Source organism: Myotis lucifugus, unplaced genomic scaffold, assembly GCF_000147115.1.
Source record: "Myotis lucifugus unplaced genomic scaffold, Myoluc2.0 scaffold_66, whole genome shotgun sequence".
Taxonomy (NCBI): Eukaryota; Metazoa; Chordata; class Mammalia; order Chiroptera; family Vespertilionidae; genus Myotis; species Myotis lucifugus.
The window spans coordinates 2,161,754-2,178,083 of record NW_005871114.1 but is presented as its reverse complement, the minus strand read 5'-3'; the positions used below and the strand labels follow the sequence as shown (position 1 = coordinate 2,178,083).

The 16,330-nt window shown below is 34.5% G+C and overlaps 1 protein-coding gene across 2 annotated transcripts in view; it reads left to right on the top strand.

Moving 5' to 3' along the window:
• Positions 1 to 16,330, top strand: part of LOC102433572 (ligand-dependent corepressor) — a 67,929-nt gene that overhangs the window by 29,745 nt on the left and 21,854 nt on the right. The window contains exons 5-6 of one of the 2 annotated variants that reach the window (XM_023754878.1): positions 2,741 to 2,834; positions 5,326 to 9,147. In XM_023754878.1, coding sequence (XP_023610646.1) covers positions 2,741 to 2,834; positions 5,326 to 6,295 — 1,064 coding nt within the window. In that variant the 3' untranslated portion in view covers positions 6,296 to 9,147. Of the gene's footprint in view, positions 1 to 2,740; positions 2,835 to 5,325; positions 9,148 to 16,330 lie in introns of those variants that run through there. The other variant, XM_014456907.2, reaches the window with a different exon arrangement.

Here is a 16,330-nt window from a genome sequence, read left to right as displayed (position 1 = left end):
TACTTGATATTTATATAAGCATTTTATACTTTCCAAAATGTTGTCATATCCATTGTTTTTAAAAATCCTGAAAAATTATTTTTCCCCCTTCTCCATCAATGTTCTAGGATTAGCACCTGAGAAATAAACATGTCTTTGTTTGTTAGGTAGAAGAAGTTATATTCTGCAAATGAGATCATAAGACAAAAATGTATTATTTGCAGTTTTAAAAAAGAAGTTCTTAGGGTTAGAAATAATGAGAAAATAGTAAACACACTTCAGGTTGTTAAGTGTATTCATTATTTTATTTAAAACACACACACACATATTTCATATATGCACTATATTGTGAACTAACCCACAAGCATTTCCAGATCATTTGTTGGTGAGGATCCTAATTAAGTAGTAGGTTAATAGGTTATTAGTTTTGCTTAGCAAATAATTCTTCAGTCTTTGAAAAGTTTACTTTCTTAAATAGATTAAATATTTCTGTTGCTTTGTGATCTCATTTTACCTTAATTTCACAAAGATGAAGTGAGCATTTTCACTCTGCCATTGTTCAAACAAGTAAAAAATTTAAATTGATCATGTCTGTACTAATGAGATTTTGTCATAGAAATTTCATAAGAGTATGCAGAAAAGTTATCAGATGTGTGGATTTATTAGTGAGAAATACATGTTTATTTTACAAAGTAAATTAAGTTTAATTCTTATAAAAACCTGTTTTAAAGGACTTTCTTTTGCTTATTGTAAATTATTTACGAAGGATTTGCACTTAATGGACGAAATAATTTTCCTTTGCTTTTTTCCTGTTTCTGTATAGTGAGTAGCAATCAGAATGTCTAAGTTTTTCTAAGAGATTTCCTAGCACAAGACCTCGTAGTTGTTCTGTGTTCACATTGATCATTGTACCTTTGATTACATATTTGCAAAATTGTTTTTTTCTGTTTTATTGAGGATTTTTTTTCTTTACCAAATTGGTAGCTTTCATTAAAATTTCATTGCTCAAAATATTGCACTAAAAGCTTCAGATTTTTTTTAAAAAATATATTTTATTGATTTTTTTACAGAGAGGAAGGGAGAGAGATAGAGAGTTAGAAACATCGATGAGAGAGAAACATCGATCAGCTGCCTCCTGCACATCTCCTACTGGGGATATGCCCACAACCCAGGTACATGCCCTTGACTGGAATCGAACCTGGGACCTTTCAGTCCGCAGGCCGACGCTCTATCCACTGAGCCAAACCAGTTTCGGCAAAGCTTCAGATTTACAATGGGAGAATGACAGCATAGAGATTGTATTTAAAGTATTAATAATGGAGATTAACATAAAAGGATACCACTAGTCTAACTTAACTTCGTATAGCTACTGGTATGCTTAAAAGGTGTATTGTTTTGACAGCATGTACTTAAAAAGAAAAATTGGAACTAGGTGATAGGATTTTAGTATATAAGCTCATTGCTTCATTTTAAAATTACATTTCCTAAATGAATTTGTTGCCTATTTGATTACACAGATTTAGAGGTCTTTAAATAATACTGTCTTTGGTTGGAAGTATTTTAATTAGTATATTTGCTTGTTAGATATCTAATTGGGTTAGATGTGTAATAGGATACTTGGTTTTATAAAATTACAATTATATATTTAGAAATATTAGTGACTGTGACAGGACAATACTTATTTTGTATGAGTGTGGGTTTTTTGGGTTTAGAAACTCAATTGCATATTTATTTCTAAGAGCCTGAAATTGGGAGATACAGTGTCTTCAGGCACAAGTTCTAAGTGGGTTTAATATTGGGGCAGTTTTTAACATAACTAGATAGCTAAGCCTCTCTGCTGGCCAACTGAAAATCAGGGGTGCATTGAGTAGTATCTTACTCCGTTAATTTTGGACAGAATGGCAACTTTAAAAGTTGTCCAGACTCTTGAGTTTTCTTTTCTAGACATGTCTGTAAGGGGAATAAAAATCTTTGTGGGAAAAGAAAGTTGTCTGATTTTCTATTCTAGTAACATGAATTTGGGATTTGGTCTAACTTCTAAGACATTAAACCTCTAGGGTTCAGTCATTATTAAGACTATTTTTTTCTTCTTTCTTCCCTTAAACTTTGCCCATCAATTTATAATAGCTTATTAACAACAACAAAAAACAACCCTTTGCCTTTACAAATATCAGCTTGTGAATTTTGAACCTCTGCAGATATTTTTCAAAAGATTGACAAATGTACAGTTTTTTACAGAGGTGTCCAAAGCGTAATTACAATATATGCACATTGTATAAACAGCTAACAACTGATTCATCTTATAGAGTGTATATGTGTAATTTAACCATGTAAACTTATATTTTAAAATGACTTTTGCATTACTTATTACTTAAACTTTTATGTACTTTTAGTGCTTTGGTAAGATTATTTAGAAAATGAAGTCTAATAGTTGTATGGCTGAACCTCAAACTATATAAACTACTATTTCTAATATCTCACTGTATCTTAACATCTATAGTGATATGCTTTACCTTTTATTTTGCCCTATAGTAAAATATTTTACACTTCTAGATATTAGATATAACAAGCTTTGCTAAATTTATGTTGCTTCAGGAGGAAAAATATCCTGACTCTATTAATGAATTGACATTATAGCTCAAATATATGATTAGTGTATCTGCTAGTTGACTAAGCCCACTGCTTTGTCATCTTTGGCCTGTTCAGATCACATTTGCTCCTAGTTTTTAATATCCTCAGGTGTTTCTTTGTGTCTCTACAGACGGTGTACTTGATCTATCCACTAAGAAAAGTCCATGTGCTGGCAGCACTTCCCTGAGCCATTCTCCAGGCTGCTCCAGTACTCCAGGGAACGGGTAAGGGAAAATATTTGTAGCCTTCCACAGTTTTATAGGGGACAATTTATCAAAGATTGATGCCAGTTTCTTTTGTATGTTTTAAAAATTAATTCTTCAAAGTAATACTCTTCTAGGAATACCTTTAGTAAAATTACTTTTAGTATACCAAGCAAATAAAGGCACAGTCTCTGATCTAGAATTGGCTGGAATAAATCAATTGTGCCAGTTTAGTACAAATAGTGTATAATCAGAAGCATGGCAAGAATGTCTTTGGACTTTTTGTTGTTGAGTATTTGGGAGTGTGAACCCCAACCTAAATAATTTCAGAGTTCAGATGTAAAGGCAGTACTGTATTATGTGTGCTGAAGTTGTTGAATAAAAATTGGGCTCTAGTAATTAACTTGGTATCTCTAATGTAGTGTGTGGGTGTGTGTCGGCTGTTTGTTTTGTTGATTTGAACTGCAATTTTAACTGTGTGGCAGTTCAGAAAATCTGATTGTATTTTTTGTTTTAAAGTAGATAAAGACTGGTTGTAAATATTGACAAATAACTATCTTATGCTGTCAAGACATTATTACATGCATAGTTTTGGTAACTCTTTAGCAGGTTCAAGTGAATTTTCTGACCTCCTAATTTTACAGTAAGATTGTCTAAGTCTTTTTCTATGTGTATATATTAACCATTTAGAGAAAAATGAGGTATTAATAAAGATATATGGATGCCATATTGGGAAGAAATTTCCATAAAACTTTGTTGTGACCAAAAATCAACTTCATCTAGATATGAAAAATAACTTGAGTAAGTTAAGTTAGTTAATACTTATATTTATTTAACTTTTCGATCATCAAGCATGGGGCATTGTTTAGATGGTATAGGAATAAGTAGACACTAAATGTACTAACCGTTTCAATTTATACTTAATTACCTTCAAATTGAAGGATTTTTTTACTGATTGCTATAATGTGCCCTTTATTTTCTCTAAAATTCCATAATTTTCCTTTTTCTCTCCTTCTTTATATTCAGTCTAAAAATAACATTCATTTAATCTATTTTGCATAGTTTACTAATCTTTTCCTTTAAGCTCTTCTTTTCACGGTAGTTTATATGTACTAGGTAGATGCTATCATGGTCCCAAATCATTGGATTCCATTTATATATCAAAAAATTTGAGTTGTGTAATTCAGAACACAAGTAGAAGCCTAAGTGCGATTTGTATAAATGAATTCCTTGCTTATGATTCACTTTAAGCTTGGCCATCAGGTTCATGTATTATTATATGGTTGAACTTGCTGTGTTTATCCTTGTAAATGGAAAGAGTTTTCTTTGTGGTATTGTTTTCTGGAAGACAAAAGCACTGACAGTACTGCCCATCTTTTAGTTGAATATTCATTGTTATCCTTATTGTTATTTACTGATAATAGCACAGAGTCCTTGTAGACTTTTGGAGAACAAAGCTAGTTTATCATTATTTCTGCAAAGTTCCACTTTGGTGCCTGTGTAATGTAATTCCCCTTGGGCATGCTTTACCAGTTGCCAGTTTTATCAATGGTAATCTTTCTCTATTGTGAAATAGAAAACCTTAAGAATTAACTTTGTGTAAATAATTGACTTTTTAAATATTATTCAAAAGCTATTTACTTAAAATCTCAAAATTGATGTTTGGTATTTTAAGAAGAGAGGTTTTTTTATAAAGAAGACTACAAAATTGCTTATATACCTGTGAAAATTACAAAGTTTTGGGGGAAATAAAGTATAGTTTCTTTAAAGCTTGGGTTATTTCAAATGGAGAATCAGTGGTACTCATGTATCTGCAACTAATAGTGTTTTAAAATGAAGAAGTGTGGTAAGTTATAATGCGATGGGTATTTTGGTTTGGGGTACTTGTCCTTCTTTGGGCTGGTAGCCATATTTTTTTTTCCCAAACAAATAAGAAATGTCATTTGGAGTTGTTTGATTTTTATAGTGAACATCAACTTGTTTGTGGGATAAATGAACAATTATCTATGGGTTCCACCAATGTAAATGGTTCCAGTTTTATGACTGGTTGTTATGAATGTTGGAAATGTTACATTAAAATAAATAATTTGGCTTACTCTTTTATTACTGTACTTGTTTAGTGGTAACGTCACATTGATAACACAATTCTGTGTAGATCTATGGAGACTTGATGATTACTTTGTAATTAATAATTAAGGTGCTATTTTCAGACAGTTGCGCGAAACTTTTTCTCCGAAAATTTGTGAACCCAACCAGAGACCAGCTGACAGGTTTAATTTTTCTTTGCCCAAAAAGCTCCTGTTTTTTTTTCTTTTTTCCTTTTTCTTTTTTTGTGAACACGTTTTAAAACTAACTGCTGAGACCATTTTTTTTTTAATTTTAGAGAAAAATAAATAAATAACACAAAGTGATGTTACCCAAGCAAGGCCTTCTAATAAAGGAGTGGTCCCCTCACCCATCCCTCCCTACCTGTGCAAGTCCTGCTCACATCAGTTTCCTTCCATCCAATTAGGCGACCTGGGAGACCCAGCCAGTACCGCCCAGACGGACTTCGGAGTGGTGATGGGGTACCTCCAAGAAGCTTACAGGATGGAACCAGGGAAGGTTTTGGACACTCCACATCACTCAAAGTTCCATTGGCTCGATCCCTGCAGATTAGTGAAGAACTACTGAGCAGAAACCAATTGTCCACAGCTGCCAGCCTTGGGCCATCTGGATTACAGAATCATGGACAGCACTTAATATTATCCAGGGAAGCCTCTTGGGCAAAACCACATTATGAGTTCAACCTCAGCCGTATGAAGTTCAGGGGAAATGGTGCACTCAGCAACATCAGTGACCTTCCTTTTCTTGCAGAAAACTCTGCCTTTCCAAAAGTGGCACTTCAAGCAAAACAAGATGGAAAAAAGGATGTGAGCCATTCATCTCCTGTAGATTTAAAGATACCACAAGTTCGAGGAATGGATCTTTCTTGGGAATCTCGCACTGGTGATCAGTACAGCTATAGCTCTTTGGTAATGGGTTCACAAACGGAGAGCGCGCTTAGTAAAAAATTGAGGGCTATTCTTCCAAAACAAAATAGAAAAAGCATGTTAGATGCTGGACCCGATTCTTGGGGCTCAGATGCTGAGCAGTCTACCTCTGGACAGCCATATCCCACATCGGATCAAGAAGGAGACCCTGGCTCCAAGCAGCCTCGGAAGAAAAGAGGGCGTTACAGACAGTACAACAGTGAGATACTGGAGGAAGCAATCTCAGTGGTTATGAGTGGAAAAATGAGTGTTTCCAAAGCTCAGAGTATTTATGGGATTCCCCACAGTACACTGGAGTACAAAGTAAAGGAGAGGCTGGGCACTTTGAAAAACCCTCCAAAGAAAAAGATGAAATTAATGAGGTCGGAGGGGCCAGATGTTTCCGTAAAGATTGAATTAGATCCCCAGGGAGAGGCAGCACAAAGTGCAAATGAATCAAAAAATGAGTAGGAATACTGTAGAGTGCCAATTACTGTACAAACTGGGTGAGCACTACTGCTGTCATTGCTTGCACCTAACTTCATTTACTGTGACGCTTGTTTCTCTGCAGATTTTGCATTAACTTGTGTGTACAGAGGTGAAAGGTGCTTTCTGAATGTTGCATATTTAAAATTTTTCATGTGCAGTATGGCTCGGGATATTGTTTGGCCTTTTGCATGTTTCTCTACAAGAGAATTGAGTTACCTCACAGAGAACAGATACATGGAAGCGGACTCCTTGCCTGTAGAGCCTGCATGCTTTTTATTCTTTCTTTTAAGTTATATTTGCCTTTATTTAAAAACGATAAAAAGCCCCTCTTTTAGAAACCACCTCTGTATACGGGGAGCTTTATCACTGAAAATTGGAAGCCATCTTATAAAATTATTCACATTTTTTCTTCTACGATTCAACTAATTGAAGGATTAAACTAAAGAAAAATCTCTTAAGAACATGAACCTTTGAATTTAAGAAATTTGTTTATTCCATGATAAATAATTATTTGGGTCAATTTTACATGTTATGATTTTATTCCCACTGTTAAATTTACATAACAAATTAGCAGTCTGTTTAGTGCTCACCCAGAGGGGAAGAAGGTGGAAAAGGTGCACACACTACCTTCAGAAATGCTTCGGTTAATTACTTTGTAACACTACCTTTGCTGTGATTTCATTTGGGATTTTCTAAGGGTAGAATTTGGTCTCACCAACAAGTGAGGATATAGCCTTATCTCATGGAGGACGAGCTCCGTTCTTACTCAGGAGCAGTCAGGGTACATTACATAACAATAGAGGATGCCTCATTTTAGCAAACTCAGTTTCTTTGTATTCTTAATTCCTTTTATAAATTTGATCACATGCTAACAAAAGACTGAATGTCCTTGCAGCAACTAGTTTAAAATAATCAAGATCTGTTTATTGGGGAATGGGAGAAATAGGAAAAGAAATGTGTATAAGTAATTATAATATTGTAAAATGGTATCTAGATTTTACAGCCTCAGTAGTCCACCCAAATATCCACATGAATGAAGGATCCATATTTGTGGTGAGAGAAAAAACACAGCCCCAAGGCAACCTATTATGATTTAGGTTGCATTTCAATTCTAATAATAATTCAATCGGAAATCAAGCTCATTAAGAGTTTTTTTTTTTAACTAATGCAAATACTAGTACAAGGGGGCGGGTGTTTTTAGTTAATTCATTGCTTTAAATCTTTTTTTCTTTATTTGGCATCCATAATATCCCCTTTTTAACTTTTTCTGGTATTTGCTTATTTTCATGGTTGTTTAGCACACAGTTCAAGACCTTTCAGATCATGTTTGAACAAGCACTCCTTGAAGAACATCTAAGCTTTTTGCTTTTTTTTAGATGGACTTTTAAAAAATAATTTATCTTTATTATTGAAAGTGTTACAGGTCCTTTTTTTCTGAGATGGGCTTTTTAAATTACACTAATTAAGTTGGGGACATTTATTTTCCACATTTTTTTTTTTTGCAAGAATACCTGATAATGCCCATGAAATTTAATTTTGCATCGTGACCAAATTGAAATTACTGTTTGTGCAAAACAAAATCATACCACATTCACCCTTTATTCTAATCTGCTGAGAAAGGTGGTCCGGCTCTTCTAAACGCTTAACCAAAAATTTAAAAAGTCATTGAAGTTTTTGTATAAAATCAAACTTAGAGCATTAAAATTGAGGCTGATGATTTCAGGTGGATACTAACAGTTTGAGGAGAAGTAGGTCCAGATATTCCCAAGGCATAAATTCTTGCCTAGAAACATCAGAGCAGTTTATTAAGTTAAGGATAGTTTTCCCTCAGCAACCTATGTGTTCAAAGGTTAGGCACACCATTGCTGTTTTTAAAATACATGCACTGCTCATACTACATAGCCTGGGCTTGGGTTCCTCTTTCGGTTTGGTTATTTATTCGGTGGATGACTAAGCCTGTTTCCTCTTAGCTTTCTAGTCTTCTCAACAGAAAGAGCAGTGTATATGACTGCAGTATTTTCTAGCCTAGCTGGAAGTTGCAATAAAAATACTCTGAAACATGGTTTTCATCTGCAGTTGAAGGAAGCAAAGGGCTAAGCTTATGAAGGAAAGCCTCCTTTGTTCCACACTCAATAATTTGTTGCACACAATTAATTGTAGCCGTGGTACCTTTTTGCATGATGTTTGGGGTATTCAGTAGCCCATGATTGCTGCAAAAAGGTACTTTGAGCAATTAATTTGTGCTTGCTTTTATCCTCTCTCAGAAAGTGGCCCATTTAAAAATTTGGCCGTAAAAGTTCAACTTTTGTAGAGTTTTACTGTTCAGAGAGGTTTTATCCTATGTGGTAGTCTATAAAGTGATGTATGAGTTGAGTTATGTAAAATTTGTCACAGTAGTGTACATGGAGTGATCATTTTACTAACATAAATATTTTCTATGTGTGTTTCAGTGGATGACAATCGAGCAGCAGAAGAATGGTGTGCCTACCCTTTAATGCTGCAGTTTAAATAAGAGAACTTGTATTATGTCATTTCAGATTGTAGGCTGAGAGTTGTAAATAGTGAAAATTTGAGTTTTTCTATTATTTGTTTTGGTTAGAAAGTGAATTTTAAAAACAAACCAAACTCTAAACTTTCTCAGATTAAAAGTCCTGAGACCTGAAGATTGTAATATTCATGTCTGTGAAGCTTTTAAACATTACACTTGAGATCAGTCATGACTTGATATTCAGGTAAATTTTCTTTTCCAAGAAGCTTTTGAATAAGTACATTTCCTCCAAAGGTCGGTCGGTCTCTCTTTCTTTTTCGTAGATTATTTTAAAGCACTAATTGCATTACATTGGTAACTGCAATATAAAATAGCCATTATTGTTTTGTGAAGCATGGTTGAAATTAGATAGTGGTCCCTTTTAAATTTCATGAGCCTCTCAAAAAAAAAAAACTTAAAAAAAATACAGAAAGCTGCTGAATATTTCAAAAAATATATATTTTACCTTATTGTAGGTTTTGTAAAGTTAGTTTGTAATATTCAGGTGCACTTTTAATGTTAACTTTTGTGTTCAGAGTTCCATTATACCATGTATTTCTTGAAGGTGGCTCATCACATGATGGCTGGCTGTCAGTCTTGGTGCCGCAGTGATCCCTTAATATTTGATTTCTCTCTTGATTTGGCACTTTCAGTGTAGATATTCTAGTTTGGGGACGTCCTCATAAAGGTGTAAAAGAAATTGGTCTATTCGCATGCTTAATTTCTGCTCATCAGAGTTTTGCATGGTTCAAACAACAGTTGACCATTTTTATGGTATGGGAAAGTATAGTTCACAACTGTCTGTGTCACAAAAGCCTTTTCTCCTTGCATTTTCCAGTAGCAGATGATGACATTACTATATGATAGTATTCAGACTAATGTTAGGAGATAATGTATTTAAGATCAGTTCTTGCATTTTTTATGAGAGAGCATTCACATAGAGTAGATAAGCTATCATGCTATAAATAAAAAACACTAATTCTGTGGAAGGATATCTAGTTGGTATTTTTATCATTAGTTTTCTCATTTCTGAGGCAGTCATCAAACTTGACAGTCAAGTAGTGTAATACTTTGTTCAGTAGCTTATAAGTGACTCTGAACTGTTTGTGATGAGCTATACATTTATTTCTGTCCCCCAAGAACCATGAAGGACAAGGTCTCTTTCAGGAAGAATAATTTATATTTGTGTATAATACTTTTTAATATTAAGTTTGTTGTTATTCTGAAGTTTAGATGTTGCTTGATAAACCTTTACTACAGCAGATCATGAATATGAGTAAGGCTTTGTGTAATAATAGGGGTCCTTATGTGAAGTTAATTACTGTTCAGTTCTGGTGAGCAAGCTTAACAAGTGTGAAGTGTGTGTTAGCTTTATTTGGTACACTTTTACTTTACAATATTGAAGTGCTTTTAGAACTCTGGTTATCTTATATAAACCATTACCTCAACCAATTGGCTTTTCCATTCTTCAACATTTTACCTGAGCTATAAGATGAGCTATATGGGATCAGATAGTAAAACAAATAAGGCACAATGAGAAATGTAGTTCCCAGTTTTCTGGAGAGAACTCTAAATTAGATGAAAAATGACTGCCTGCAAAGGCCCGTATCATACATAACTACCTTCTCTCATTAGGCAGTACATAGCAACCCTGGAGCTGCTAGTGAGCTGTGTTCTCCCCCTATCCCAAGTAAGCACATGGTGCAAGGCCTGGTTCTAAGACTTTGTGATTCTCTTACATTTCATTGTCCCATAATAGTGAAGCTTGGATTCAGTTATTTTTATAAAACAAATTAATGAGTCACCCAGTGTCAGAACCTGAAATTATTTTTCATTATAGTAGATATATGACAGTTCAATATCATTTTCTTTAACAGGTATTATCCCCGTAGATTTAAATTTGAAACCACATATTTTTGCTTTTGTAATTATTATTTTTTTAAACTCCAGAGATGGTTTTCATATGAACCACCCTTTTCTATATATTCAGGTTGCTGTCATTGGTAATAGAATATGGCAATAGACTGAATTGTTCCACTTAATCTTTTATAGGAGACATTGAAAGTTATAGGTTAAATTTTGACCTTCATGAAGCTATCAAAGATAATTTTCCTTGTTACTATTCCATTATAATTAGGTCTTCATTAATACTACAGTCAGGCCAGTGTTATTAAAAACTTAATGGCTTCAGCCAAATAGCCCATTTAGGAGACTATTAAGCTGTATAAGGATTTTTATTTTTTAATGTAATTGCTTTGAAACTCTACTGAAATGGAAAAATTTATAATTGTGGTACAAGGAATGCAGACCTCCAAAGTCATCTTAGATTTTTTGTTTGTTTGTTTGTTGTTTGGATTATTCTGCCCCTGAGACTTGAGTAGGATTTGTTAATGTGGTGACTGAAGAGAAAATAGGAAATTCTTTGCATATCCTCTGTCTCTTACTCCCAGATAAAGTCTCAGTTGCCTTTTAAATAGCAGATATCAGCCCTGTAGCTGTGTGCCCTCAGTGTTATGAAGGAGATTGGGGGAAAGATTAAAAAGAAAGTAGGATGGGAAAGTATGTAGACTTGAGAAAAGGCTAAAGATTCTGTCCTACAATACTAATAATGAGTCACAGGATAGATAATGTGGTGAAGTTGGGCCATCTTCATTTGATAGTCAGAAAAATCTTTTAGATTGTTTGAAAATGAGAATCAAGGCTAATGTTGATTTGACAAACCATAACATTAATTCTGCAACTGTTGGGGAAGGGGTATAATTTTAAAGTTTCCAGTTCATTTAGATCTGTATCAAAAGCCGTAAAGCAAGCACTTTTAGTTAATCATAGATTTATTGGATAAAGCAAATATTATAATTATAATATTTAACCTTTATTGTTTGAATATGGAAATGAACTCTTTATCCTATCTTGAACTGTCATTGAACAGGCCAAGATGATCTTTTTAACACTGGAAATGACCCTACACACATACCAAAAAAAATCTAAAGCAGTTAAGACATATTTGAAGATCCATACCTCTTAGATTTTAGACTTGTCTTGGGAAAGAATTTATGAACTTATAACCAGTATTAGTACAGTCTTGGGTTCCTCGTTCTGCATAATTGCACCCTTTCTCAGGTATGTCCTGAAAACATAAATTTTAAAATAATCTCTTTAGAGATTAGCTTCTCAGTGGATAGTGTGTAAGGGGACTTGGGGAGGGGGGCAGGGATAGGGGTTGGACACAGGACACTGACTCAGTAAGAGCAGGGATTTTTAACATTCAATAGCCAAATAGAATTTCAATCTAGAATATTTTTACCCCCTCAGAATGAGTGAAACATTATCTATTACTCAGTAAATAACCGGTGCTACACTCCTAAAAATACTTTCTTTCATCCAGGTGACATTTTTTTTTCTGCTTGGTGGAAGCGTATATAGTAAACTTTACTGTCACTAGGAAAGCACTTGTTTGAAATGTTTAAAATACTAGAAAAGGGATAATTTAGCACTTTTTCAGTTACAACACTAAAGTCTTAATTTATCTTCAGTCTTAGGTACTGTAAGTTTTAGAGTGATTACTTAAAAATGTAAAACATACTACATAATATGGGGTCAAATCACATTTCTATATATCTTGTCTTATTAAAAAAAGACAATAACATTTTGTACCTGTCAAGTAATTCAAGTGATTGCCTCATTTTCCCCATTTTATTAAGCATTTCAGGCTTAAGAATTTGGAATTTGAGAGGAGGTGAGGGGAAAATTCCCCAATATGAAAAATTGTGTCAGACCATTTTAGAAAAATAAATCACTAGGAAAATGGGTAGGGATTCTCTCTCCCTTTAAGTCTTCAGGGAATGAGCAGTATTTAGAATCTTTGGCTGAAATTCAAGCCTTTTTACTGTGTAAATTTTTAATATTAATTCACTGACATGCTTTTTACATCAGAGGACTGAAAATGGATCTTAATGTTTTTAAGTTGTGGAAGGGTATATTTCTAAAATGGGGGGTGGGTGATTAACTAGGTTAGTATACCAGCATTAGTAAGTTTAAGGAATTTTAGTATGTAATAGCAAAGTGTTTGATTAAAAGTCTAATCCTATCTTGCTAGTCGAAATTAGTTACATTCTGATCTAGGAAAGATATAGTCATTGGGTATTGATATGCTGTGCTGTCAGAAAACCAGACTGAGGTAGAAACCTTTATCTGACGCCCACATGTTGCTTGTTCTGATGGGATGTATACAGACAGCAGCTTACTGCTGCTTCGGGAAGAAATGTATAAACTATACATTTGGAGTATTTGCATATAATTCTTTATAACCTCCACTTTAAACTGTCAGACATTGGTATTTTATCAGTCCACACTGTTGATTAAAACTAATGTTCTTAGGAATCCAACTTGTACACACTGTTTAAAAACCCTCAGGGACAGTTTACACACTATTCTCACTCAATTCAGGTACTTTGATGCTATTCTTAAACCTAACAGTGACTTGTATTTTTCTGTTTTACTTTTATTTCGACGTGCTGGTAGCACATCCTTGATGAATGTCAACTTAAAAACTCAGTTCAGGTATCCAGGTATAACTCAGCCAAACATTTTAAAGCTGCATATAACTCCAGCACACGGTGCCTCACACTCTTATAGTGGCATTCTATATATTCAGTTATTACTACTGAGCAGATAATATGGGGGTTCCTGTTAACAGTGTATTTAAAAGACAAAACAAAATGTGCAAAAATCTATAGCCAGCACATGGAACACACACATAGTTAAACTATATATTTTTAAATGCTACTAAATAACCAGCACAATTAAACAACATTCCTTGCTGCTTCTGAAACTATAACAGATGCAGTTCCTTCTTGATGTGGCTCTTTGTTCTTCACCATACTACTACTAAATTCAAGCACTGGTCCTTGGGTGTCTGACCTCTACATTCTAGTTTATGCAATGTCTTTAGAGAATTCTGTGCACTGGCCACTGTGATGGAACCATTGGACCAGGAGTGCTTTGAGTTTATTAGTAGTGTTTCTGCCAAAGTTGGTGTTGTAACATGAGTATGTAAATGTCAAAAAATTAGCAGAGGTCTGGGTCTGCCTATTGGCAGACGATTTTATCAATGTATTTTGCAGCCTTGAAGTCCTCAGTGACAAGTTTCTTCTGATGTGAAGTTCTAATTCCAGAGTTTTAGCCCTTTGCATCTTTAATGTTAAGACTTGTCTACTAGAGGTCTTTATTCATTAATATTCCTTTTGTTTTCTGCAGCACTATCTGTGGTTAACAAAATAGATTATTCCTCTGCTTTAATATTTGATATTTTACATCTAAAAGGAATTCTCCACATACAAAACCCACAGCCTTGAAGATAAGGAAAATGGCATCTTTCAAATTTCTAGAAGTTCCAAGTGTCACTCAACAAAACAGGAACCCCCTTTACTCTTATGGACCTCATTTCAATATACTGTTTACAGTTTGACGGAATTGTATAATTTAATATTTCTCTTGTACTGTAGTTTATATTTATTTACAGATTTTTTTGTACTGTGTGATTTGAACTTTTTGTTCCTTGCTATGATCAATGTTTATGTAGTAGAGCACTTATGATCACAAATTAAGTTTTTTGGTTTGATTGCACTACATTAAATTTTTTAATGCAGTTCTGATTTTTGACTGGACTAAAATAAGCTGTGTCTTAATGTATGTGATGAGTACTTAAAACTTTAATCCATGTGATCCCCTTTTTTTTGCATTGTATGTCAAAAGCGCTAGTTCTTTCGTGCATGTTTAAGATTTAATGGTTCCATTGTATTATTTGACCATGACATTTTGGAGAAACATTCCCAGCTGTAATGTTGTGTATGGTAGTTCTCACTGGATGCTAGACTTTTCAAAACCACTATTCTTCTAATAAATTTGTTGTGAAAAACTTTTAAAAGTTTGGTATCTGCTTCTTAAGATTTTAATGCTGTTTGTTTAAAAATCCACAAAGGGGGTGAAATTTTGAAATGTACTGTAAATGCACATGGTAATCAATGTCAGTAATTTTTTCTGATAAATTCTTTCGAAATGAAATCTCTTAGATAACTAGAAGTTGCAGCTTCAAAATCGTGCTTCAGTATTTGTATTCAATACTGCCTTGGAACTTTTGACCTTTATTAATTGGATACTTCCCTGCCTCAGTTTTCTTCATTGAATTATTCACTTAAAAATATTTCCAGCTAAACAAGACCTGTTTGCTATGCTTAGTTTTTCATAATTTTTTAGAGTAAAACTTTATGTTGAGATTGCTTGTTAAAAGGAATAATGGTTTGCTAATTGTTTGCTCTTTTCTTGAGACATAAGTATGAAAATAACTATCAGTTAATGAAAGCTATCATAGCAGTTCTGATTCTTGGGAAGGTGCTAGTACAGTATTTCCTTTTACCAGGACAAAGAACAGCATATATAGGGTGGGACAAAAGTAGGTGTACAGTTGTGAGTACGGGAAACAGTTTATTTTTGTATTATTATTTATTTGTAGTATTTTCCATTCAGACCACTGTAAACCTACTTTTGCCCCACCCTGTATCTTGCTCAATATTTATGTTGTGGTTTTTAGAAACTAGGTGTATAAAGAAGTTTCATATTATAAATTGACTAGAGGCCCGGTGCAGAAAATTCATGCATGGGGGGAGGGGCGTCTCTCAGCCCAACCTGTACCCTCTCCAATCCGAGAGCCCTCTCGCAATCTGGGACCTCTGGCTCCTAACTGCTCACTTGCCTGCCTGCCCTAACCACTCTGCCTGCCTGCCTGATTCCCGTAACTACCCTCCCCTGCTGGCCTGATCCCCCTAACTGCCCTCCCTGCCGGCCTGGTTGACCCTATTAACTTTTTAAAAAAATCTTATCCCCTTTACACACAATTGTATTTGACTTCCTTATTGGCTTCTCCCTCTCACACAATTTTGCTCTCTCCTTTATGTAACACTTTTTCCTACTGAATCATTTATAAACTTTTCTTTCCTCCTTATTTACTACTTCTGTTCCATCATCTTTCTTCCCATCTTTCTCCTACCCTCCCTCCCTCCCTCCCTCCCTCCCCACATTCCTTCTTTCCTTTATCTTTACCCCTGCCTTCCCCTTTTCCTTCCTTCCCACCTTTTTTTTAAATTAAATCTTTATTGTTCAGATTACATTTGTTCCTCTTCCCCCCCCCCCCCCATAACCCCCCCCCTCCCAGTTCCGGGCCCACCCTCCGCCCTCACTCCTCATCCCCTGTCCTCATCCATAGGTGCACGATTTTTGTCCAGTCTCTTCCCGCATCTCCCATTCCCCTTTCCCCCCCAAGAATAGTCTGTCCATTCCCTTTCTATGTCCCTGATTCATTATAATCACCAGTTCATTCTGTACATCAGATTATTTATTCACTTGATTCTTAGATTCACTTGTTGATAGATGCATGTTTGTTGTTCACTATTTGTATCTTTACCTTTTTCTTCTTCTTCCTCTTCTTAAAGGAT